General features: G+C 43.1%; 1 protein-coding gene across 1 annotated transcript in view; it reads left to right on the top strand.

Moving 5' to 3' along the window:
- The window catches only part of slc12a2 (solute carrier family 12 member 2), a 441,149-nt gene that overhangs the window by 197,832 nt on the left and 217,577 nt on the right, over positions 1-25,740 (top strand). Inside the window, exons 4-5 of the mRNA XM_077497763.1 lie at positions 12,706-12,801; positions 15,198-15,337. Of these exons, the coding sequence (XP_077353889.1) occupies positions 12,706-12,801; positions 15,198-15,337 (236 nt within the window). The remainder of the gene's footprint in view (positions 1-12,705; positions 12,802-15,197; positions 15,338-25,740) is intronic.

Raw genomic sequence — 25,740 nt, 5'->3', positions numbered from 1 at the left:
CCCGGCACGTTTGAGCTAGAGCAACAAAAATTGGCAGGCACGTGTAGCACCCCGAGACGCACAAAAAAGTCTATTGGGACCATGTAGCTAAAATGTACAGGAAGTGAGCGATGAATTTTTTTATGTCCAATTTTGGCCTATTTTGGCACATTCACTGTGGTCATGCTTTTTCCCCCTTTGCAAACATTTTTCAACCAATTGACTTCAAACTTGACATTTATCATCTCAAGACCTGAGAGAACAACTGGGCAAAACATCTTGCCTTTTTGAAATACTATATGATGGGGGCGGGGCATCAAATATTGCCTTTAAAATTTCATTTGTCCAGAAAGAGCAAATGCTTAATAACTCCCATGTTCAAGCTCCAAAAAATCTCAAACTTCTCAGGCAACGTAATAGTCACGGCCTGAAAACATCTATATGATAAAATTCAGTTATACATATAGCGCCACCTAGAGGTTACAATAAATGTCATACTTTACGTTTTTAGCTACTGTGCTGAGCTTGTTGAAGGGATCCATTTGAAAATTGGTCAAAAAAGCCTTAAGATGTTGATCATGCCCCACACCGAATATTGTAACTTTTCGCCAAAGGGCGTGGCCGCTACAGTGACGCAAAGTTTGAAGATTTTTCGTGAAAATAAAAGCTGCATTAACTTGACCGAGATGATTCTATCTTCTCAAAATTTCACACATTTGATGAGAGTCCAGCCCTAAAGACATCTACTGACTTATATTTCATCTAACTGATAGCGCCACCTAGTGGCAATTTTTTTTCTTACGAATTTTCTTCTACGTTTTTCTCCAAACACGTTAACTGGACCTACCTCATATTTGCTCAGATGAGGGTTTCGGCCTTCATGATGTCACAACACGAAGTTTGTGAGTTTTCGCGAATTGCTGTGGGTGTGGCTAAGCGCTGTTCGCCAAGAAAACAACGCCAGTTTTGAGGGTCCAAACATGCACAGAAACTCATGAAACTTGGCACACACATCTGGCCTGGTAAAATGAGCCATATTTTATTGTTGATTGTGCTATTTTTACAAAAATGACTCAATAGCGACCCCTAGAAGTTTTTAACAAAGCAGCCCCGGTTGTACGTTTAAGCAAGAACGACGAATATTTTTAGGTGTATGAGGGAGCCCAAGTCCTACAAAAAAGTCTCTTGGACCCATATGCTAAAATGAACAGGAAGTGAGCTACGAATTTTTGAATTTCCCATTTTTGACAATTTTTGCACATTCACAGGGGGCAGACTTTTGCCCACCTCTCCTACACGTTTCATCTGACTGAGTTAAGACTTGACCTGGACCATGTCAAGACCTGAGCCAACGACAGGGGGAAAAATCTTGACCTTTCGAAATACTATATGATGAAGACGGGGCATCAAAATTTGTGTTTCGCACTGAAAAAGGATATGCTTAATAACTCCCCGGTACATGCTCCAAAAAATCCCAAACTTGACATGTATGTTTATCGTCAAGGCCTGAAGCTATCTCTATGACAACATTCAGTTATATATGCAGCGCCACCTAGCCCTTGAGGCATAAAATAAAAATACCCCACATACGGTATTTTGTACAAAAAATGTAAACTCATTCTAAGTGTGATAACTAAGTCATTTATGAATATTCTTTTAGTTTCCACCACTCAAAATGTTCACTGGCATCAGACTTATCCAAACATATATATATTTTTATTTATTTTTGATAGCCTCTGTGGACATTAAAAGCAATATCGTGAATGAAGGATATGCTTAATAACTCCACGGTACATGCTCCAAAAAAAATCCCACACTTGACATGTATGCTTATAATCAAGGCCTGAAGGTATCTCGATGACAACATTCAGTTATAAATACAGCGCCACCTAGCCTTTGAGGCTTATATAAAAAAAAAACCCCACATACGGTATTTTGTACAAAAAAATGTAAACTCATTCTAAGTGTGATGACTAAGTCATTTATGAATATTCTTTTAGTTTCCACCACTCAAATTGTTCACTGGCTTCACACCGATCCAAACGGTATGTACGTTTCCATTTTGTTTTATTCATTTTTGATTGCCCCTTTGGACAATAAAAGTAACATTGTGCAATGAGTACAACGAGCGATGATGTATATATACACTTTTACAAAAAATACCAATCAGGGCAACTCATTGCCTAAAAATAAAAAAGGACGCTGATTTTTGCAGGTCTTAACAATCACCAAAACCCGTTGAGCTTGACACACACGGGCAAAAAAAATATTCTACATGTAAACGTTTATTATGCCATTTTCAAAGAAATTTTGCTTCCAATATGCCAGTACCCCAACGTGCCAGTACCCCAACGTGCCAGTACCCTAACGTGCAAGTACCCCAACGTGCCAGTACCCTAACGTGCAAGTACCCCAACGTGCAAGGACTCCAACGTGGCCCGGGCTGCGAGGGCCCTTTATAGCTGCTCGCAGCTCTAGTTATTATTATTATTATTATTATTATTATTATTATTATTATTATTCTTATTATTATTATTATTATTATTATTAGTATTATTATTATTATTCTTCTTCTTCTTCTTCTTCTTCTTCTTCTTCTTCTTCTTCTTCTTCTTCTTCTTCTTCTTCTTCTTCTTCTTCTTCTTCTTCTTCTTCTTCTTCTTCTTCTTCTTCTTCTTCTTCTTCTTCTTCTTCTTCTTCTTCTTCTTCTTCTTCTTCTTCTTCTTCTTCTTCTTCTTCTTCTTCTTCTTCTTCTTCTTCTTCTTCTTCTTCTTCTTCTTCTTCTTCTTCTTCTTCTTCTTCTTCTTCTTCTTCTTCTTCATTCTCCGCAAACGATCGCGATTTTGGGTACCTAAACATTCACGAAAACTCACCGAACTTTGCACACTCCTCAGGCCCAGCGAAAAATTTGATATTATTAAGTCGTCATAACAATGCGACTCGATAGCGCCCCCTAGCGTAGAAAAATAAAAACCAAGCCCGGCACGTTTGAGCTAGAGCAACAAAAATTGGCAGGCACGTGTAGCACCCCGAGACGCACAAAAAAAGTCTATTGGGACCATGTAGCTAAAATGTACAGGAAGTGAGCTATGAATTTTTTAATGTCCAATTTTGGCCTATTTTGGCACATTCACTGTGGTCATGCTTTTTCCCCCTTTGCAAACATTTTTCATCCAATTGACTTCAAACTTGGCATTTATCATCTCAAGACCTGAGAGAACAACTGGGCAAAACATCTTGCCTTTTTGAAATACTATATGACGGGGGCGGGGCATCAAATATTGCCTTTAAAATTTCATTTGTCCAGAAAGAGCAAATGCTTAATAACTCCCATGTTCAAGCTCCAAAAAATCTCAAACTTCTCAGGCAACGTAATAGTCACGGCCTGAAAACATCTATATGATAAAATTCAGTTATACATATAGCGCCACCTAGTGGTTACAATAAATGTCATACTTTACGTTTTTAGCTACTGTGCTGAGCTTGTTGAAGGGATCCATTTGAAAATTGGTCAGAAAAGCCTTAAGATGTTGATCATGCCCCACACCGAATATTGTAACTTTTCGCCAAAGGGCGTGGCCGCTACGGTGACGCAAAATCTGAAGATTTTTCGTGAAAATAAAAGCTGCATTAACTTGACCGAGATGATCCTATCTTCTCAAAATTTCACACATTTGATGAGAGTCCAGCCCTAAAGACATCTACTGACTTATATTTCATCTAACTGATAGCGCCACCTAGTGGCTATTTATTTTCTTACGAATTTTCTTCTACGTTTTTCTCCAAACACGTTAACTGGACCTACCTCATATTTGCTCAGATGAGGGTTTCGGCCTTCATGATGTCACAACACGAAGTTTGTGAGTTTTCGCGAATTGCTGTGGGTGTGGCTAAGCGCTGTTCGCCAAGAAAACAACGCCAGTTTTGAGGGTCTAAACATGCACAGAAACTCATGAAACTTGGCACACACATCTGGCCTGGCAAAATGAGCAATATTTTATTGTTGATTGTGCTATTTTTACAAAAATGACTCAATAGCGCCCCCGAGAAGTTTTTAACGAAGCAGCCCCGGTTGTACGTTTAAGCAAGAACGACGAATATTTTTAGGTGTATGAGGGAGCCCAAGACCTACAAAAAAGTCTCTTGGACGCATATGCTAAAATGAACAGGAAGTTGGCTACGAATTTTTGAATGTCCCATTTTTGACTATTTTTGCACATTCACAGGGGGCAGACTTTTGCCCACTTCTCCTACACGTTTCATCTGACTGAGTTAAGACTTGACCTGGACCATGTCAAGACCTGAGCCAACGACAGGGGGAAAAATCTTGACCTTTCGAAATACTATATGATGAAGGCGGGGCATCAAAATTTGTGTTTCGCACTGAAAAAGGATATGCTTAATAACTCCCCGGTACATGCTCCAAAAAATCCCAAACTTGACATGTATGTTTATCGTCAAGGCCTGAAGCTATCTCTATGACAACATTCAGTTATATATGCAGCGCCACCTAGCCCTTGAGGCATAAAAAAAAAATACCCCACATACGGTATTTTGTACAAAAAATGTAAACTCATTCTAAGTGTGATAACTAAGTCATTTATGAATATTATTTTAGTTTCCACCACTCAAAATGTTCACTGGCATCAGACTTATCCAAACATATATATATTTTTATTTATTTTTGATAGCCTCTGTGGACATTAAAAGCAATATCGTGAATGAAGGATATGCTTAATAACTCCACGGTACATGCTCCAAAAAAAATCCCACACTTGACATGTATGCTTATAATCAAGGCCTGAAGGTATCTCGATGACAACATTCAGTTATAAATACAGCGCCACCTAGCCCTTGAGGCTTATATAAAAAAATAAATAAATACCCCACATACGGTATTTTGTACAAAAAATGTACACTCATTCTAAGTGTGATAACTAAGTCATTTATGAATATTCTTTTAGTTTCCACCACTCAAATTGTTCACTGGCTTCACACCGATCCAAACGTATGTACGTTTCCATTTTGTTTTATTCATTTTTGATTGCCCCTTTGGACAATAAAAGTAACATTGTGCAATGAGTACAACGAGCGATGATGTCTATATACACTTTTACAAAAAATACCAATCAGGGCAACTCATTGCCTAAAAATAAAAAAGGACGCTGATTTTTGCAGGTCTTAACAATCACCAAAACCCGTTGAGCTTGACACAGACTGGCAAAAAAAAAATTCTACATGTAAACGTTTATTATGCCATTTTCAAAGAAATTTTGCTTCCAATATGCCAGTACCCCAACGTGCCAGTACCCTAACGTGCAAGTACCCCAACGTGCAAGGACCCCAAAGTGGCCCGGGCTGCGAGGGCCCTTTATAGCTGTTCGCAGCTCTAGTTATTCTTCTTCTCCGTAAACAATCACATTTTTGGGTACCTAAACATTCACGAAAACTCACCGAACTTTGCGCACTCTTCGGGCCCGGCGAAAAATTTGATATTATGAAGTCGTCATAACAACGCGACTCTATAGCGCCCCCTAGCGTAGAAAAATAAAAACCAAGCCCGGCACGTTTGAGCTAGAGCAACGAAAATTGGCAGGCACGTGTAGCACCCCGAGCTGCACAAAAAAGTCTATTGGGACCATGTAGCTAAAATGTACAGGAAATGAGCTATGAATTTTTTAATGTCCAATTTTGGCCTATTTTGGCACATTCACTGTGGTCATGCTTTTTCCCCCTTTGCAAACATTTTTCATCCAGTTGACTTCAAAATTGGCATTTATCATCTCAAGACCTGAGACAACAACTGGGCAAAAAACCTTGACTTTTTGAAATACTATATGACGGGGGCGAGGCATCAAATATTGCCTTGAAAATTTCATTTGTCCAGAAAGAGCAAATGCTTAATAACTCCCATGTTCAAGCTCCGAAAAATCTCAAACTTCTCAGACAACGTAATAGTCACGGCCTGAAAACATCTATATGATAAAATTCAGTTATACATATAGCGCCACCTAGTGGTAACAATAAATGTCATACTTTACGTTTTTAGCTACTGTGCTGAGCTCGTTGAAGGGATCCAGTTGAAAATTGGTCAGAAAAGCCTTAAGATGTTGATCATGCCCCACACCGAATATTGTAACTTTTCGCCAAAGGGCGTGGCCGCTACGGTGACGCAAAGTCTGAAGATTTTTCGTGAAAATAAAAGCTGCATTAACTTGACCGAGATGATCCTATCTTCTCAAAATTTCACACATTTGATGAGAGTCCAGCCCTAAAGACATCTACGAACTTATATTTCATCTTACTGATAGTGCCACCTAGTGGCAATTTTTTTTCTTACGAATTTTCTTCTACGTTTTTCTCCAAACACGTTAACTGGACCTACCTCATATTTGCTCAGATGAGGGATTCGGCCTTCATGATGTCACAACACGAAGTTTGTGAGTTTTCGCGAATCGCTGTGGGCGTGGCTATGCACTGTTCGCCAAGAAAACAACGCCAGTTTTGAGGGTCTAAACATGCGCAGAAACTCATGAAACTTGGCACACACATCTGGCCTGGTAAAATGAACAATATTTTATTGTTGATTGTGCTATTTTTACAAAAATGACTCAAGACCTCAAGACCTACAAAAAAGTCTCTTGGACCCATATGCTAAAATGAACAGGAAGTGAGCTACGAATTTTTGAATGTCCCATTTTTGACGATTTTTGCACATTTTCAGGGGGCATACTTTTGCCCACTTCTCCTACACGTTTTATCCGACTGACTTATGACTTGACCTGGACCATGCCAAGACCTGAGCCAACGACAGGCGGAAAAATCTTGACTTTTGGAAATACTATATGATGAGGGCGGGGCATCAAATTTTGTGTTTCGCACTGAAAAAGGATATGCTTAATAACTCCCCGGTACATGCTCCAAAAAAATCCCAAACTTTACATGTATGTTTATAGTCAAGGCCTGAAGGTATCTCTTTGACAAAATTCAGTTATATATGCAGCGCCACCTAGCCCTTGAGGCGTGAAAAAAAAATACCCCACTTACGGTATTTTTACAAAAATTGTAAACTCATTCTAAGTGTGATAAGTAAGTCATTTATGAATATTATTTTAGTTTCCACCACTCAAAATGTTCACTAGCATCAAACCTATCCAAACATGCATACTTTTTTATTTAGTTTGATTTAATTTTGATAGCCTCTATGGACAATAAAAGCAACATTGTGCAATGAGTATGAGCGATAATGGGTATAGATATTTTTCAAAAAATACCAATCAGGGCAACTTATTGCCTAAAAATAAAAAAGGATGCTGACTTTTGCAGATCTTAACGTTCACCAAAACCCATTGAGCTTGTCACACTCATCACACCTGGTGAGAAAAAAAAAAAAATTCCACATGCATAGGTTTATCATGCCGTTTTCAAAGAAATTCTGCTTTCAATGTGCCAGTACCCCAACGTGCAGTACCCCAATGTGCAAGTACCCCAACGTGGCCCGGGCTGCGAGGGCCCTTTATAGCTGCTCGCAGCTCTAGTACTTCATTTATTTTTTATAACATTTTATAACAGTCATATGTATACCTCAAGAATATGTTTATTATGCTCGATGACAAAAATGTTTTTTTTTTGTTAGTAGGCTAAGCTCTTCTGGTTTACCACCAAGCGGCATGCCTGGTCAAAATGTGTACGCGCTGCAGAGCAAGGAGCAGTTTTCACAGACACACTGGGAAAATTTATTAATAGGCATGAGCCGATATGAGCAAAAATATCAAAGTATTAAAATTACAGCTCTAAAATGTGCTTATTTGAAATATTTGGGGAAATAAAAACAGCATTTTTTTTTCATGTAACACATTCTATTTCGTGTTATAAACTAAATATAGGAAAATTGGTACATTAAGACACATGTACCATGTTAAGTTTATAAGTAAATGAATGTTGATATTCTTCCTCTGCTTTGATTTTTCTTAGCAAGACACAGTGTCCAATCACTGGTGAGCTATTTTTCCATTCATTGAAGGCAATTAACTTAAAAGACGCTGCTGGTTTTTATTTTTTAGGTACAATGCAAGCTGCAAAGGCAAATAGGTTAACTACCTATTTAAAGTTAACGAGCAATATCGATTCTGACGCCTGCGTATCGATACATGTATTGTAATGAGGCTCACAACGATATATTGCCATATCGATTTTTTGAGCAAACCCCGACTGTCTCATGATTGCAACCAAAAAAGGTCGAAATACACCAGAATTGTGACCGTCACCATGCAGCACAAAATTGAACAGATGACACGCGTCATCCTGATCCTGGAGGCGGGGCTCGTTGGCGAGCGCCTGGTGGCCGGGCCTGCACCCATGGGGCCCGGCCGGGCACAGCCCGAAAAGGCAACGTGGGTCCCCCTTCCCACGGGCTCACCACCGGTGGGAGGGGCCAAAGGGGTCGGGTGCTGAGCAGCCTTGGCGGACCGACCCCCGGCTACAGAAGCTGGCTCTCGGGACATGGAATGTCACCTCTCTGTCAGGGAAGGAGCCCGAACTGGTGTGTGAGGCTGAGAAGTTCCGACTAGATATAGTCGGACTCGCCTCCACACACAGCTTGGGCTCTGGTACCAGCCCTCTCGAGAGGGGTTGGACTCTTCCACTCTGGAGTTGCCCATGGTGAGAGGCGCAGAGCAGGTGTGGGCATACTTATTGCCCCCCGGCTCGGCGCCTGTACGTTGGGGTTCACCCTGGTAGACAAGAGGGTAGCCTCCCTCTGCCTTCGGGTGGGGGGACGGGTCCTGACTGTTGTTTGTGCATATGCACCAAACAGCAGTTCAGAGTACCCACCCTTTTTGGAGTCCTTGGAGGGTGTGCTGGAGAGCGCTCCCCCTGGGGACTCCCTCGTCCCGCTGGGGACGCTCACGTGGGGAATGACAGTGAGACCTGGAGGGGCGTGATTGGGAGGAACGGCCCCCCTGATCGGAACCCGAGCGGTGTTCTGTTATTGGACTTCTGTGCTCGTCACAGATTGTCCATAACGAACAACATGTTCAAACATAAGGGTGTCCATATGTGCACTTGGCACCAGGACACCCTAGGCTGCAGTTCGATGATCGACTTTGTCGTCGTGTCATCGGATTTGCGGCCGCATGTTTTGGACACTCGGGTGAAGAGAGGGGCGGAGCTGTCAACTGATCACCACCTGGTGGTGTGTTGGCTCCGTTGGTTAGGGAAGATGCCGGTCCGACCTGGCAGACCCAAACGTATTGTGAGGGTTTGCTGGGAACGTCTGGCGGAATCCCCTGTCAGAAAGAGTTTCAATGCCCACCTCCGGCAGAGCTTCTCCCTTGTCTCGGGGGAGGCGGGGGACATTGAGTCCGAATGGGCCATGTTCCGCGCTTCCATTGTTGAGGCGGCCGACTGGAGCTGTGGCCGTAAGGTGGTCGGTGCCTGTCGCGGCGGAAATCCTCGAACCCGCTGGTGGACACCAGCGGTAAGGGATGCCGTCAAGTTGAAGAAGGAGTCCTATCGGGCCTTTTTGGCCTGTGGGACTCCAGAGGCAGCTGACAGGTACCGGATGGCCAAGCGGCACACGGCTTCGGCGGTTGCTGAGGCAAAAACTCGGACATGGGAGGAGTTCGGTGAGGCCATGGAAAACAACTTCCGGACGGCTTCGAAGAAATTCTGGTCCACCATCCGGCGTCTCGGGAGGGGAAAGCAGTGCACCATTAACACTGTGTATAGTGGCGATGGGGTGCTGCTGACCTCGACTCGGGACGTCATGAAGCGGTGGGGGGAATACTTCGAAGACCTCCTCAATTCCACCGACACGTCTTCCTTTGAGGAAGCAGAGTCTGGGGACTCTGAGGTGGGCTCTCCTATCTCTGGGGTGGAAGTCACTGAGGTGGTTGGAAAACTCCTCGGTGGCAGGGCCCCGGGGGTGGATGAGATCCGCCCAGAGTTCCTAAAGACTCTGGATGTTGTGGGGCTGTCGTGGTTGACACGCCTCTACAACATCGCATGGACATCGGGGACGGTGCCTCTGGATTGGCAGACGGGGTGGTGGTCCCCCTTTTTAAGAAGGGTGTGTTCCAACTACAGAGGGATCACACTCCTCAGCCTCCCTGGTAAGGTCTATTCAGGGGTGCTGGAAAGGAGGGTCCGTCGGGAAGTCGAATGTCGGATTCAGGAGGAGCAGTGTGGTTTTCGTCCTGGCCGTGGAACAGTGGACCAGCTCTACACCCTCAGCAGGATCCTCGAGGGTGCGTGGGAGTTTGCTCAACCAGTCCACATGTGTTTTGTGGATTTGGAGAAGGCGTTCGACCGTGTCCCTCGGGGAGTCCTGTGGGGGGTGCTTCGGGAGTATGGGGTATCGAACCCCCTGATACGGGCTGTTCGGTCCCTGTACAACCGTTGCCAAAGTTTGGTCCGCATTTCCGGCAGTAAGTCGGATTCATTTCCAGTGAGGGTTGGACTCCACCAAGGTTGCCCTTTGTCACCGATTCTGTTCATAACTTTTATGGACAGGATTTCTAGGCGCAGCCGAGGCGTTGAGGGGGTCCGGTTTGGTGGCCTCAGCATTGCATCTCTGCTTTTTGCAGATGATGTGGTGCTGTTGGCTTCATTAGGCCGTGATCTCCAACTCTCACTGGAGCGGTTCGCAGCCGAGTGTGAAGCCGTTGGGATTAGGATCAGCACCTCCAAATCCGAGACCATGGTCCTCAGTTGGAAAAGGGTGGCGTGTCCTCTCCGGGTCGGGGATGAGATCCTGCCCCAAGTGGAGGAGTTTAAGTATCTTGGGGTCTTGTTCACGAGTGAGGGTAGGATGGAGCGGGAGACAGGCGGATCGGTGCAGCGTCTGCAGTGATGCGGACTCTGTATCGGTCCGTCGTGGTGAAGAAAGAGCTGAGCCAAAAGGCAAAGCTCTCGATTTACCGGTCAATCTACGTTCCGACCCTCACCTAGCTCGTGACCAAAGGAACGAGATCCCGGATACAAGCGGCCGAAATGAGTTTCCTACGCAGGGTGTCCGGGCTCTCCCTTAGAGATAGGGTGAGAAGCTCGGTCATCCGGGAGGGCCGCTGCTCCTCCGCGTTGAGAGGAGCCAACTGAGGTGGCTCGGGCATCTGGTTCGGATGCCTCCTGGACGCCTCCCTGGACAGACCCCGGAGAAGACCCAGGACACGCTGGAGAGACTGTCTCTCGGCTGGCCTGGGAACGCCTTGGGATCCCGCCGGAGGAGCTGGTTGAAGTGGCTGGGGAGAGGAAAGTCTGGGTTTCCCTCCTAAAGCTGCTGCCCCCGCGACCCGACCTTGGATAAGCGGAAGAAGATGGATGGATGGATGGATGGACACGCGTCATAACGACATCCGACCTACCTTTGTAGATAGAGAACATCTTCTTCGGTCCGGACAGGTTTATAACCCAAACAGATTTTGAACGAATGTCAAAGAGTTGGCTTAATTGGTTCTTGCCCGGAAAGCCGTTTAATTCAGCGCGCAAAGGGGCGTTTTGTTTTTTGTTTTTTACTCCCGAACAAACGACGTTAAAGAGGTAATTGGTTATGGAAAGTCTTTTGGCTCAGTGTACGACGGGCGTTTTTTATTCCTTTTTTTGTGTGTGTTTTTTTTGTTTTTTTTTTGTTTTGATTTTTCAGCTTTTTTGGGGGGGGGGCTCAAAAGAGCGGCAGCTCGGATTTAGGAGCGGCAGAGCACCGCCACTGAGTGAATTAAACGGAATCACTACTATGCATGCAACCTGAGATGCAGAAGTGCTATCCAAATTATATCAATACTTAACTACGATATAGGCATTTTTGGAGCATAATATAGACCAGGAAATAAGTCCAAAATGCAGGGCCGTGTTGTCCCCTGCATGCTCATTGCTCACCACGTCATCGCTGCACATTAAAGTCCAATATGAACAGCCTACATGGTCTGTCATCATTTTGACACGTAAATGGCTTAAAGCTTTTTTTTCTGCCATTGATATTTTAAGGCTCTATAATATAGCACGGCAACATCTTTATGCGTTTTGGAGGAATATCACCGGCTTGCAGTGCTGCCCGTGGTGGGCGGAGCCACAATGAGCACTTGTAAAACATAAAATACAAAGTAGAAAATATGTTCAACGCACATCTCAAAGCTAGCTCATTGATTTTTTTTTTTGTAATATGATTTCAATGTGTGTGCTTCTCCAAACAGAGACCGATCCGGCTCAACACAAGCGCTCTCTCACTGTAGTATATGGGCATCAGAGTGAATTTATGAATGGGACCTCGGAAAGAACTTTGCGGACACGTTTATGACAAATTGCTATGAATTACGACAGGATTACGAGCAAATGCACATGTTGGCGAAACAATGGATTTGCAAGGATTTTGAACATGTTTTCAATTTTCCTGGCAACAACTACGAATAATTACGAACACAAATGCGACATATTCCGAACCCTGTCTAATTCTGGCGAAACGTAACTTTCGCAATGTTCGTCAACATTCGTAACTCTGTGAGAGAGGGCCTTTTTACAATCGTTACTTGAAATGAAACAAGATGAATAAATGTCAAATCCTGCCACGTGTCAGTCAGTTGGCCACTGCTGACTAACACGTGGCAGGATTTATTTCAGGAGCTTGCCTCTATAACCACATTTCTATGACCACATTTGTCTTTCACACAGCTCTCTTGGTTTTTGGGTGATTTTAATGAAGCAATTCTAAAGATAACACTTTGTCTTCTGCAGCTCTATCTTGCTTGATTGTTGCCATGGCCACTGTTGTGACGACGATCACTGGACTCTCCACTTCTGCCATTGCAACAAATGGGTTTGTTCGAGGAGGTATATCATGTCTTTTTAAATGCTAATGAAGCATCTACAGTATTCTCTTTATTTGTTATAGAGGGACACTGTACATGAATGAACATTTCATTAATAAAATATAAATCCCCTCAATTATAGCCAATGGGGTATATGCCACAGAAGAGGCGGGACGTGATTTTGCACATCAGTTTGGTTCCGGTCCAGGTTGTGAACGCGCAACCGAGGGGCACAAAGTCGGAAGCACAAGTATTTTGACGCAGCCCACACGTCGCAAACCGAACCAGAACCAAACTGATGTGCAAAAACAGTCCCGCCTCTTCTGTGGCATCTACACCATTGGCTAATTTTCATTGATAGTCCCCCTGTCATAAAGAACATGAATCAAACAATAAGTTAATAAGAAATCAAAATTGATATTCAAATAAGTCATTTTCAAAATTCATATTCCTAGCACATGTCAAAACAGGAAAATAACAGACTAAAGCGTGGTTCACACGGGAGGAGAATTGGCCCGATTTTAGCCCCGAATTTCCCCTCCCGACAATTGTAAGGACGCGCCGAGACGCAAGCAATAATCTTCACAGATAATCCTGCCGTGTGTCTTGTCACCACACACGGCGCCTCCCGATATCGGCGCTCGGAAGGGGACCCCCGACTTGAAATCGGGCATATCCAACATGTTGGATTTTTTGGCCCGATTTCGCTCCGCGCAGCAGATTGACAGTGACGTGCAGCCAATCAGAAAGCGAGCCAGCGAGGAAGCCGGTGGGAAATCCAAAATCAAGAGTCATGACTCAGCAGAAAGTCCGTGCTCGCGCTATTACACTCTTTATAGTTTTTTAATTATTTTTATTATTATTATTATTATTATTATTATTATTATTATTATTTTTAATACACGCACACACATTCTCCACAAATAAACGTGGTCTCCGGGTGGGACGCCAACCCGCGCCGCCAGCACCGAGCCGAGGGCAAGCGATGTCTCGCCAGTGCCCATTTACACTTTTTCTTTTTTTTTTTTCTACACCTTTTCTTTTATGCCGCTTTTTCGGCTGAAAACCAGGATCAACTCATGTTGACAACTCGGAAGCCACGTTTAATCTCAAGAGGTTTTGCGAGACTTCTCGTCACATTCTTGAATGAACTCGGCTCGTGTGGAGTGTGTTGATTGTGCAGTGTGGCCGCACACCACGCATGGTACGTTCAAAACTGGAACTCCCGTGATTTTTTCTCTTCACGTGTGGTGTCTGTCAAAGATTGGAAATCGGTCGACAATTTTAAAATCTTGCCACGTGAACCAGGCTTGGCGGAGAGTATGCACGAATAAACTCCTCCCTAAAGTACCCTCCTCTCTCGTTCAAACCTCACCACCCCTTTCATGATTTGCATGATGCATTCAAAAACGCTCGGAAATAGCACTGCCTGGAAAAACAGGACATTAAGTTTAACAAATATCACACACAACCCAATTGATTAGTGTATATAAGTATGCAATATTTATAACATCAGTAATGTTACTTAGCTGGTTTTTACAAGAGAGTTGAGTTTTGATTTTGACATTTGAGGTCTGCACAGTAAATGTTCTCAAAATTACATTACAGTAGATCAAATTAAAAAAAAAATAATAATTTAGCATTGTTTCTAGACCAGAAAATACACAATGGGGAATTTAAGAAATGTGTGTATATATGTATATATGTGTATATATATATATATGTATATATATGTATATGTATGTATATGTATATGTATGTATATGTATATATATGTATATACATATATATGTATATATATGTATATGTATGTATATGTATATATATGTATATACATATATATGTATATATATGTATATGTATGTATATGTATATATATGTATATATATGTATATGTATATATATGTATATGTGTATATATGTATATATATATATGTGTATATATGTATATATATATATGTGTATATATGTATATATATATGTGTATATATGTATATATATATGTGTATATATGTATATATATGTGTATATATATGTATATATGTGTATATATGTATATATATGTATATTTATATTTATATATATATATGTATATCATCTATTGACGTCATATGACGAAATATTGACGAAATATGAAACTGCACACACCCTTTTTCACAAATGCACACGACGTTCCATCCGCAGTCAGAGGGTGGAAATTTTTAACCCGAATCCAGTCTGAAAACTATTGGCCAGAGGCTTGCAGGAGTACCCATCGTGAACAGCTAAGGTGTTAATCTACCAATTAAAAGATGTTTCAGTTATAAATGGTCAAATGAAAAGGCTATTGTAAAGATATTTTTGGCCAAATTATTACAGAGAGCAGCTTGAACTAAGTCTGTGACTGACTGTGATTTGTCAATGTTCTTCTCTTTCTAGGTGGAGCATACTACTTGATTTCAAGAAGTCTGGGCCCAGAATTTGGAGGGTCTATTGGTCTAATCTTTGCCTTTGCCAATGCAGTGGCTGTGGCCATGTATGTGGTGGGCTTTGCTGAAACAGTTGTGGAACTTCTTGCTGTAAGCCTCTTCATTATTGATATTTTTCACAGTTGGTTATTATTTATAATAAAATAAAATGAAAACTAAGGGAAAGAAAAGGGTTTAACATGTCTAGATCCCTGATATCTGAAAATATTCCTATCTCAATGGGCTGAAATTAGAGAATGGGGTTGTACGTAGGTACCACTGCCAGAGAGTCGGTGTATCCATGAACTTCGGGTAGGATGAGTACCGAAGACCTCATTTTCACGTGAAATAAAACATTTCCATGTTCTGAAGTGTCTAAGTAGGGATGTAACGATAATGGCAATATCATGATATTGCCATATTAAAACTGCCACAATATTATAATCGTCATGTCACAATATTAAAAGCAGTATATCTATTAAACAAAAAAAAAAAGTCAGGTTGATTTCAATTTGTGCAGTTTTAGCACCCTCTGCTGGCTAGTTTTTAAGTGCAGTTAAATTTTTACAAGGCATGTTTTGACCCTTGTATGTTTAAAATCCACGCAAATTGTCAGATGAAGGGGAATGTAATATGCTTGTGAACAGAGTCAATATGGGGAGGAAATCTGTGCATGCATTAGCAAGTAAAGTGTTGTTAAGAGATTGTTAAGCACGTTTTAATTGGAAGACGTCCTGTCTCTCTCTGTGGGGTTAAACACAGCGGTTCCTGTACATCTGTCGTACTCGCAGTTGACAGTCTTTGAACATGGCGACACTTTTACCAGCATTCCATTGTTCGTATAAAATTAACATCCCTTCCATACTTTGGACATGAAACGTGCCGGAACACGTTGTGTCCGCGTCTTCAACACTTTCCTCTTAAAACCGAAAGCAAAAGTGCTACCTTACTGTCGTTGTCCACTACGGCGACAAATCTTGCGTGACTTTTTTTTTTTTCCCATCCACACACAAACACCGCATTCCGGGCGAAGTCTCGTGTAACTTGGAGTCGAGGAAATGCAGTTTAAACAGCTCGCTTGTGAATAATATTCTTATTCATTCAGGAGGACATTTCATTTTTAAGGCACTGAATTGAGAGCAACTGGACTGTTTTGGTTGTTTTATAAGACAGCCTGATTTCATATATCAGCAACATAAAACCGATTTATGACGTCTTGATCGGGCCATCGACCGGCACAAGCTATTTTTAGACAGATACAGTAGTCCATGTGGCAGCGCACTCGCATTGTTGAACTCAAAATCGGATTTACGGTTAGAATCGTTTTTTGTTACACCCCTACCTTTTATTTATATATATATATATATATATATATATATATATATATATATATATATATATATATATATATATATATATCCATATCCATCCATCCATTTTCTTAACTGCTTGCTCCTCACAAGGGTCGTGGGGATGCTGGAGCCTATCCCAGCTGGCTTCACCCTGAACTGGTTGTCAGCCAATCACAAAGGCACATAGAGACGAACAACCACTCACATTCACAAGCACACCTAGCGACTATTCCGATCGCCCAATTAACCTGCCATGCATGTCTTTGGAATGTGGGAGGAGACCAGAGTATCCAGAGAAGACCCACGCAGGCACGGGAGAACATGCAAATTCCACCCAGGAAGGCCGGACCCTAGACTCGCTCGATCTTGCGTCCTTCAGTACTGGGAGGCAGACGTGCCAACCGCTTACCACCGTGCCGCCCACCTCCCCATAATATCGGGATAATTATTGTAATTGTGACCTTCATATCATGATATAATATCGTGATGTTTGGGTATCATCGCATCCCTACTGCTTATATTTTCTTTGTTGTTCTAGTCCATGGGCCAGAGCAGATACCGATACCACCTGTGTGGGCAAATTCTAGTTTTTTGTTTTTTTCTACCTATACATCCGTAGTTTATGGTTTGATATGATAGACATCTCAGACTGGTAGCTTTTTAGTAGTTATCACCTCATGAAGTAAACAATCTACCTGTAAAAATGCATTTTTTCTTACCCTGGTGTATATCCTGGTTTTGGCAATGTTCAAGACACTTATCAGTAGGGGTGTTAAAAAAAAATCGATTCGGCGATATATCGCGATACTACATCGCGCGATTCTCGAATCGATTCAATAATCGGCAGAATCGATTTTTTTTTTTTTTTTTTTTTTTTTTTTTTTTTTTTTTTTTTTTAGGATTCACACCTTGAGCATGGAAGAATGTTATATGAACGGAACATTAAGCCTTAATATTTTATTTTAATGCTGTTCAAACATGAAACAGATTACAACCTCTATAAGACTGAAATTTCAGATAAATAAATAATAGATTTTCATATAAATCTTACACTCTACAAGCTTACTGATTAGTATTTTCTAAATTTGAATGAAAAAAATCGCAACAATCGACTTATAAATTCGTATCGGGATTAATCGGTATCGAATCGAATCGTGACCTGTGAATCGTGATACGAATCGAATCGTCAGGTACTAGGCAATTCACACCCCTACTTATCAGTGTTTGACAATGTTATGTTTGTTATAATTTTAAAGGGCACATTCTAAGCTTCAATTTAAGCCCATTTGTGAAGGTCTTTGTCAAATACAGTATATAGGTCACTGGAGATATTGAAACTTTCAGAAACACTCCCCCCCCCCCCCCCCCCCACACAATTTTCGTATGAAGTATACAGTTTATTTCAGCGCTGTGACATCAAGGAACATTATAGACAGAAAATACAACTGGAATATTCACCAGAGTCCAATGATTCAGGAAATGCGTACTTTACTTCATACTGTGTCATTGCTAGACATGATTTCAGACCTTAAATGAAAAGGAGGATTTTGACCGGAATATAAGGTCTTACTCTATGCAGGCTATTCAGGTGCATTTGGACAGTGGTGGTCATCAAATTTCTTTCTGCCATATGGTTCATGGGCTGACTGATATTTCACGGACTGGCAACTACCTGCCGGTGGTGTGGTGAAATTCATTAATGCCATTCACATTTACGCCAGATAACAGACATTTTAAGAATATTCTCTGCTACAATTAGACTGGCAAACATTTGTCGATGTGTTGGCGAACATTACCAACTGGGGTAAATGTACATTTTGGGGCATATATGCTACAAAAAGGGCGGCACGGTGGATGACTGGTTAGCAAATCCGCCTCCCAGTACTGAGGCCTTCCTGGGTGGAGTTTGCATGTTCTCCCCGTGCCTGCGTGGGTCTTCTCCGGGTACTCCGGTCTCCTCGCACATTCCAAAGACATGATGGCAGGTTAATTGGGCACTCCAAATTGTCCCTAGGTGTGCTTGTGTGTGTGGCTGGTTGGTCGTCTCTGTCCCCTGCAATTGGCTGGCAACCAGTTCAGGGTGTACCCCGCCTACTGCCCATAGACAGCTGAGATAGGCTCCGCGCCCGCGACCCTTGTGAGTAGCGAGTGGTTCGGAAAATGGATGGATGCACATGCTACAAAATTCTTTTTTTACAATTATTATTTATTTATTTGTTTTATTTTTTTAATTAATATATCTGTGCTGCCAGATACCAAATGGCTGGACTCCGAACTGGTGTTGGGGGACCACTGCCTTAGGCTACCTACACTTTATTTTTAAGCATTCTGTATCTTTTTTTCTGTTCCTAACAGACATGAACTTTGGACTGTAAAGTTATTATTGAACAATTAATTTTCCAATCGCTGTCACAGCTAGGCTATGAAAGGTAACCTACGCATAAACATCCGTCTATGCCACCCCAAGATTATTATAAGAGATAAGTGTTGTAGTGCTGTGTTTCATACAAAGAGCTTGGAGTCAGATACAAAGTCACATCATTTATTTTGACAATTAACATGTAAAAAGGTACTTTCCCTTAGTTTACATGCTGAGTGGCTGGAATATTGGTGGCGAGCATTCACATAGGTCTAAACAAAATGTGTGGCAAACAAACCCGCAAATCTTAAAGGGATCGTTCGGCTTTTTTAACATGAATCTCAATTTGATCCTCACATCGCCTGAAGTTGTTTGCCTTTTCGGCGGAAGTATCAGCTAGCTGGCTGCAGTGCGTCGGTTAGCGTTCTACAGGGCGCCGCGCAGTGATACGAACGAACAGAAAAGTAGTGGCTGGCGGTAATGGCGTCTGACTTTATTCAGAAAAGAGTATTGTGATGGAAATGTATCACGCTTTTGAAAACAAATAGTTTTTAGAAGAAAAACGCTTTATTTCCGAGACCCCAGCCAGCTTGCTGGACTATTTTCCTCTCGTCCAACGCCGAACCAGAACGCGTGTCACAGAACGCTGTCAGGGGTAAGTCAGTGCTGATCGCACATACGAGAGGTGAGGATCAAATTGAGATTCATGTTAAAAAAGCCGAACGATCCCTTTAAATACTCACGGCACTGCAGTAGAAAAACGAATGTAATATTCGAGCACAAAACACAGCACCACAAACAACACTTACTAACAGCAAAACCCTATGCGCAGCCCCACCGTGGCCAGTCGGGCATCAGTATTATAAAAGGGAAGTGACCTGGGAATAATACAAAGAAATTAGGGCTGTGCAATTAATCGAAATTCAATTATGATTTCGATTATTACCCTCCACGATTACAAAATAGGCATAATCGTACAAAAACGATTATTAATAGTAGAATTGAAATGACATTTTCTGCCATGGATAGCTGCTGAGATAGTCTTAGTCAAGCTAACGGCAGTATGCATGACAGTACACGGGGCTGTGAGAAACTACATTTCAAAATAAACCTTACTTTACCAAGTAGTATATGTAGATCAATGCATTGTAGCACTTTTATTTTGAAGTTACCGGAACGTGTCATCGGGATGGGAGATGTGCTCCTCTATTCGGAGTTTGTGAACAATGGCAATATAAATGCACCAAACTGTTGGGCTCGACGTCAGTAACACAACTTTGTCCTGAAGTCACGTTCAAGCCCGAGGTAAGAGGCTAATTAAACATATTTATGCTGACGTTGTATTTTGTACGGCGCCTGTTGCCAGCGTTTAGCCGTGACTGCTAGCTAACAGCGGGCTAACAGCAGTGTTAGCCGTCATGCACAACCCTAAACCGGACGCTGGTTTGTCTGCCTTTTTAGCCGCGTTGAGTTGATTAATGATGAACGAATCGAGTTATTTGAATGTGAACGATGAGAACCGAGTTTATTGACAGCGGACAACGACAACCCCCCCCCCCCCCCCCTTTTCCCACTATAGTGTGCCGAGCATTCGCTTTAGGAGGGATTGTCGTCTTCGCACTTTACCGTCTATCAAACAATTAAGTGGCTCGTTAAGGTCTGAAACCAGCAAAAAAAAAATTTTATTAAATGGAAAAAAAAAAAAAAAACACTGATCGCTGCGCGTGTCATGCATGGTAGAAGTGAAAAACACAACTGCGGCGACAGGATCGGCTGGCGTACAACAACAATCCCGGATACAAGCGGCCGAAATGAGTTTCCTACGCAGGGTGTCCGGGCTCTCCCTTAGAGATAGGATGAGAAGCTCAGTCATCCGGGAGGGACTCAGAGTCGAGCCGCTGCTCCTCCGCATTGAGAGGAGCCAGCTGAGGTGGCTCGGGCATCTGGTTCGGATGCCTCCTGGACGCCTCCCTGGGGAGGTGTTCCGGGCATGTCCCACCGGCGGGAGGCCCCGGGGAAGACCCAGGACACGCTGGAGAGACTATGTCTCTCGGCTGGCCTGGGAACGCCTTGGAGTCCCGCCGGTGGAGCTGGTTGAAGTGGCTGGGGAGAGGGAAGTCTGGGTTTCCCTCCTAAAGCTGCTGCCCCCGCAACCCGACCTCGGATAAGCGGAAGAAGATGGATGGATGGATGGATGGATGGATGGGGGCGGGGCATCAAATATTGCCTTTAAAATTTCATTTGTCCAGAAAGACAAAATGCTTAATAACTCCAATGTACAAGCTCCAAAAAATCTCAAACTTCTCATGCAACTTAATAGTTACGGCCTGAAAACATCTATTTAATAAAATTCAGTTATACATATAGCGCCACCAAGTGGTGACAATAAATGTCATAATTTACGTTTTTAGCTACTGTGCCAAGCTCGTTGAAGGGATACAATTAAAAATTGGTCAGAAAAGTCTTAACATGTTGATCATGCCCCACACCGAATATTGTAACTTTTCGCCAAAGGGCGTCGCCGTTACGGTGCCGCAAAGTCTGAAGATTTTTCGTGACAATAAAAGCTGCATTAACATGAACCAGATGATCCTATCTTCTCAAAATTTCACACAATTGATGACAGCCCTTAACTCATCTACAAACTTAAATTTCATCTTACTGATAGCGCCACCTACTGGGGATATTTTTTTCTTACGATTTTTCTTCTACGTTTTTCTCCAAACACGTTAACTGGACCTACCTCATATTTGCTCAGATGAGAGGGTTTCCGCCTTCATGATGTCACAACATGAAGTTTGTAAGTTTTCGTGAATCGCTATGGGCGTGGCTAAGCACTGTTCGCCAAGAAAACAACGCCACTTTTGAGGGTCTAAACTGGCACAGAAACACATGAAACTTGGCACACACATCTGGCCTGGCAAAATGAGCAATATTTTATCGTAGAATGTGCTATTTTTCCAAAAATGACTCAATAGCGCCCCCTAGAAATTTTTAACAAAGCAGCCCCGTTTGTACGTTTAAGCAAGAACGACGAATATTTTTAGGTGTATGAGGGAGCCCAAGACCTACAAAAAAAGTCTCTTGGACCCATATGCTAAAATGAACAGGAAGTGAGCTACGAATTTTTGAATGTCCCATTTTTGACGATTTTTGCACATTTACAGGGGGCATACTTTTGCCCACTTCTCCTACACGTTTCATCCGACTGACTTCAGACTTGATCTGGACCATGTCAAGACCTGAGCCAACGACAGGGGGAAAAATCTTGACTTTTCAAAATACTATATGATGAGGGCGGGGCATCAAAATTTGTGTTTCGCAATGAAAAAGGATATGCTTAATAACTCCCCAGTACATGCTCCAAAAAATCCCAAACTTGACATGTATGTTTATAGTCAAGGCCTGAAGCCATCTCTATGACAACATTTAGTTATATATGTAGCGCCACCTAGCCCTTGAGGCATGAAAAAAAAATTCCCCATTTACGGTATTTTTACAAAAATTGTAAACACGTTTCGCAATGAAAAAGGATATGCTTAATAACTCCCCGGTACATGCTCCAAAAAATCCCAAACTTGACATGTGCAATGAGTACGAGCGATGACGTGTATATATACTTTTACAAAAAATACAAATCAGGGCAACTCATTCCCTAAAAATAAAAAAGTACACTGATTTTTGCAGATCTTAACATTCACCAAAATCCATTGAGCTTGACACACTCATCACACCTGGCAAAAGAAAAATCCACATGTAAAGGTTTAATATGCCATTTTCAAAGAAACTCTGCTCCCAATGTGCCAGTACCCCAACGTGCAAGTTGTCTAAAATCTCACTGTTTCAGAGGAAAATAGTTTGCTGACAAGCTTGTTGATTAGCTATCCAAAAATGAAAAGCAGTTGGTTGTTAATTACAAGCAAATGTGTTTTTTGTCTTCTGTATTTATACTTGTTTAACAAGAAAGTAGTGTATATACTGTACAGGTATGTTTTTATTTCTATCCAAATACCCAATTAGCTAGAATTTCCAGTAGGATATCCGAATACCAAAATATTTGATAGCTGCAACCCTAATATAAATTTTGAGTTGTTTTGAGGCACGCCCACACAAGTTATTTCGCCAACCACCCCTGTCAAGGAGCGTAAATGGGCACTGGCAATACATCGCTTGCCCTCGGCTCAGTGCTAGCGGCGCGGGTTGGCGTCCCACCCGGAGACCACGTTTATTTGTGGAGAATGTGTGTGCGTGCATTAAAAAAAATAAATAAATAAAAATAAAATAAAATAAAAAGAGTGTAATAGCGCGAGCACGGACTTTCTTCTGCGTCATGACTGTTTTGATTTTGGATTCCCCACCGGCTTCCTCGCTGGCTCGCTTTCTAATTTGCTGCACGTCACTGTCAATCTGCTGTGCAGAGCGAAGTCGGGCCAAAAGTTCCAACATGTTGGATATGCCCGATTTCAAGTCGGGGGTCCTTCCGAGCGCCGATATCGGGAGGCGCCATGTAGGGTGACAACACACACGGGAGGATTATCTGGGAAGATTATCGCTTGTGTCTCGGTGCATCCTTACAATTGTCGGGAGGGAAAATTCGGGGCTAAAATCGGGCCAATTCTCCTGTAGTGTGAACCAGGCTTTAGTGAGCACCTCCGTGTAAGCCCTTCAATCGCTCTGGTGCTCCACTCGATCTGAAACCACACACACACACACCTGCTCTTATTTAACCCTAATTTGATTGAAGGACTACAGCAACCCCTTAAGGTGCCACTTGCTACATAAGAAAAGTGGGTAAGTGAATAAACATGTTGAATTCACATGTAGGCAAAATAAACAAACACATACAGTAGGTAAAGCAGGAAAGTACAAAATATGGTAATTACTTTTTAACAAAGCTCTAAGGGTTATACAATAATTAATAACAATAATAATAATACCCCTCAGTGCGTCATTATGCCCCTGACAGGATCACCCATGGCAAACAGGTCATAGGCGAGGGACCAGACAAAACATGGCTCAATGACCTCTTATGATGAGTTGTCGGTTTCTCTTGCCCGGAAGCAGGTCACCGGGGTCGCCCTCTGCAGCCAGGACACCTGAACCAGTACACCCTAGGCCGCAGTTCGATGATCGACTTTGTAGTCGTGTCATCGGATTTGCTACAGCATGTTTGGATATTCGGGTGCAGAGAGGGCCGGAGCTGTCAATGGATCACCACCTAGTGGTGTGGTTCCGATGGTGGGGAAAGCTGCCGGTCCGACCTGGTAGACCCAAACGTATTGTGAACGTCTGGAGGAATCCTCTGTCAGAAAGAGTTTCTGCGGCAGAACTTCTCCCTTGTCCTGGGGGAGGCGGGGGACATTGAGTCCGAGTGGGTCATGTTCCGCGCCTCCATTGTTGAGGCGGATGATCGGAGCTTTGGCTAAGGTGGTCGGTGCCTGGCGGCTGGTGGACCCCAGCGGGAAGGGATGCCGTTAAGCTGAAGGAGGAGTCCCATCGGGCCTTTTTGGCCTGTGGGACTGTGGAGGCAGCTGACAGGTACTGGTTCCCAAGCGGAATGCGGCTTTGGGGGTCGCTGAGGAAAAACTTGGACATGGGAGGAGTTCGGTAAGGCCATTGAAAACAACTTCCAGATGGCTTTGAGGAATTTCTGGTCTACCATCTGCCATCTCAGGAGAGGAAAGCAGTGCATCATTAACACTGTGTATTGTGGAAATGATGCGCTGTTGGCCTCGGCTCGGGACGTTGTGAGTCGGAATACTTTGAAAACCTCCTCAATTCCACCGACACGTCTTCCTTTGAGGAAGCAGAATCTGGGGACTCTGAGGTGGGCTCTCCTATCTCTGGGGTTGACGTCATGGTGGTTGGAAAGCAGGGCCCCGGGGGTGGATGAGATCCGCCCAGAGTTCCTAAAGGCTCTGGATGTTGTGGGGATGCCGCGGTTGACACGCCTCTACAATATCGCATGGACATCGGGGACAGTGCCTCCGGGATGGTGGTCCCCCATTTTTAAGAAGGGGGACCGGAGTGTGGTTTTCGTCCCAGCCGTGGAACAGTTGATCAGCTCTACACACTCGGCAGGGTCCTCAAGGGTGCATGGTAGTTGGCCCAACCAGTCTACATGTGTTTTATGGATTTGGAGAAGGCGTTCGACCGCATCCCTCGGGGAGTCCTTCGGGACTACGGGGGACCGAGCTCCTTGATACGGGCTGTTCGGTTGCTGTATGACCGGTGTCTAGAGTTTGGTCCGCATTTCCGGCAGTAAGTCGGATTTGTTTCCAGTGAGGGTTGGACTCCACCAAGGCTCTACTTTATCACCGATTCTGTAAATAATTTTTATGGACGGAGTTTCTAGGAGCAGCCGAGGTGTTGAGGGGGTCTGGTGTGGTGGCCTTAGCATTGCATCTCTGCTTTTTGCAGATGATTTGTTGCTGTTGGCTTCATCAAGCTGTGATCTCAAACTTTCACTGGAGCGGATCGCAGCTGAGTGTGAAGCAGTTAGGATGAAAATCAGCACCTCCAAATCTGAGACCATGGTCCTCAGTCGGGAAAAGGGTGGCGTACCCTCTCCGAGTCAGGAATGAGATCCTGCCCCAAGTGGAGGAGTTCAAGTATCTTGGGGTCTTGTTCACGAGTGAGGGTAGGATGGAGCGGGACATTGACAGGCAAATCAGTGCAGCGGTTGCAGTGATTCAGACTCTGTATCGGTCCGTTGTGGTGAAGAAGGATCTGAGTCAAAAATATATTAAAAAAAAAAAAAAAAAGTCACATTTGTGTTGGTGAGGTGGAGGGAAATGCAGAGA

The sequence above is a fragment of the Festucalex cinctus genome, chromosome 15 (assembly GCF_051991245.1).
Source record: "Festucalex cinctus isolate MCC-2025b chromosome 15, RoL_Fcin_1.0, whole genome shotgun sequence".
Taxonomy (NCBI): domain Eukaryota; kingdom Metazoa; phylum Chordata; class Actinopteri; order Syngnathiformes; family Syngnathidae; genus Festucalex; species Festucalex cinctus.
Note: the sequence above shows the minus strand (reverse complement) of the source record. Positions and strands in the feature narration are given on the sequence as shown.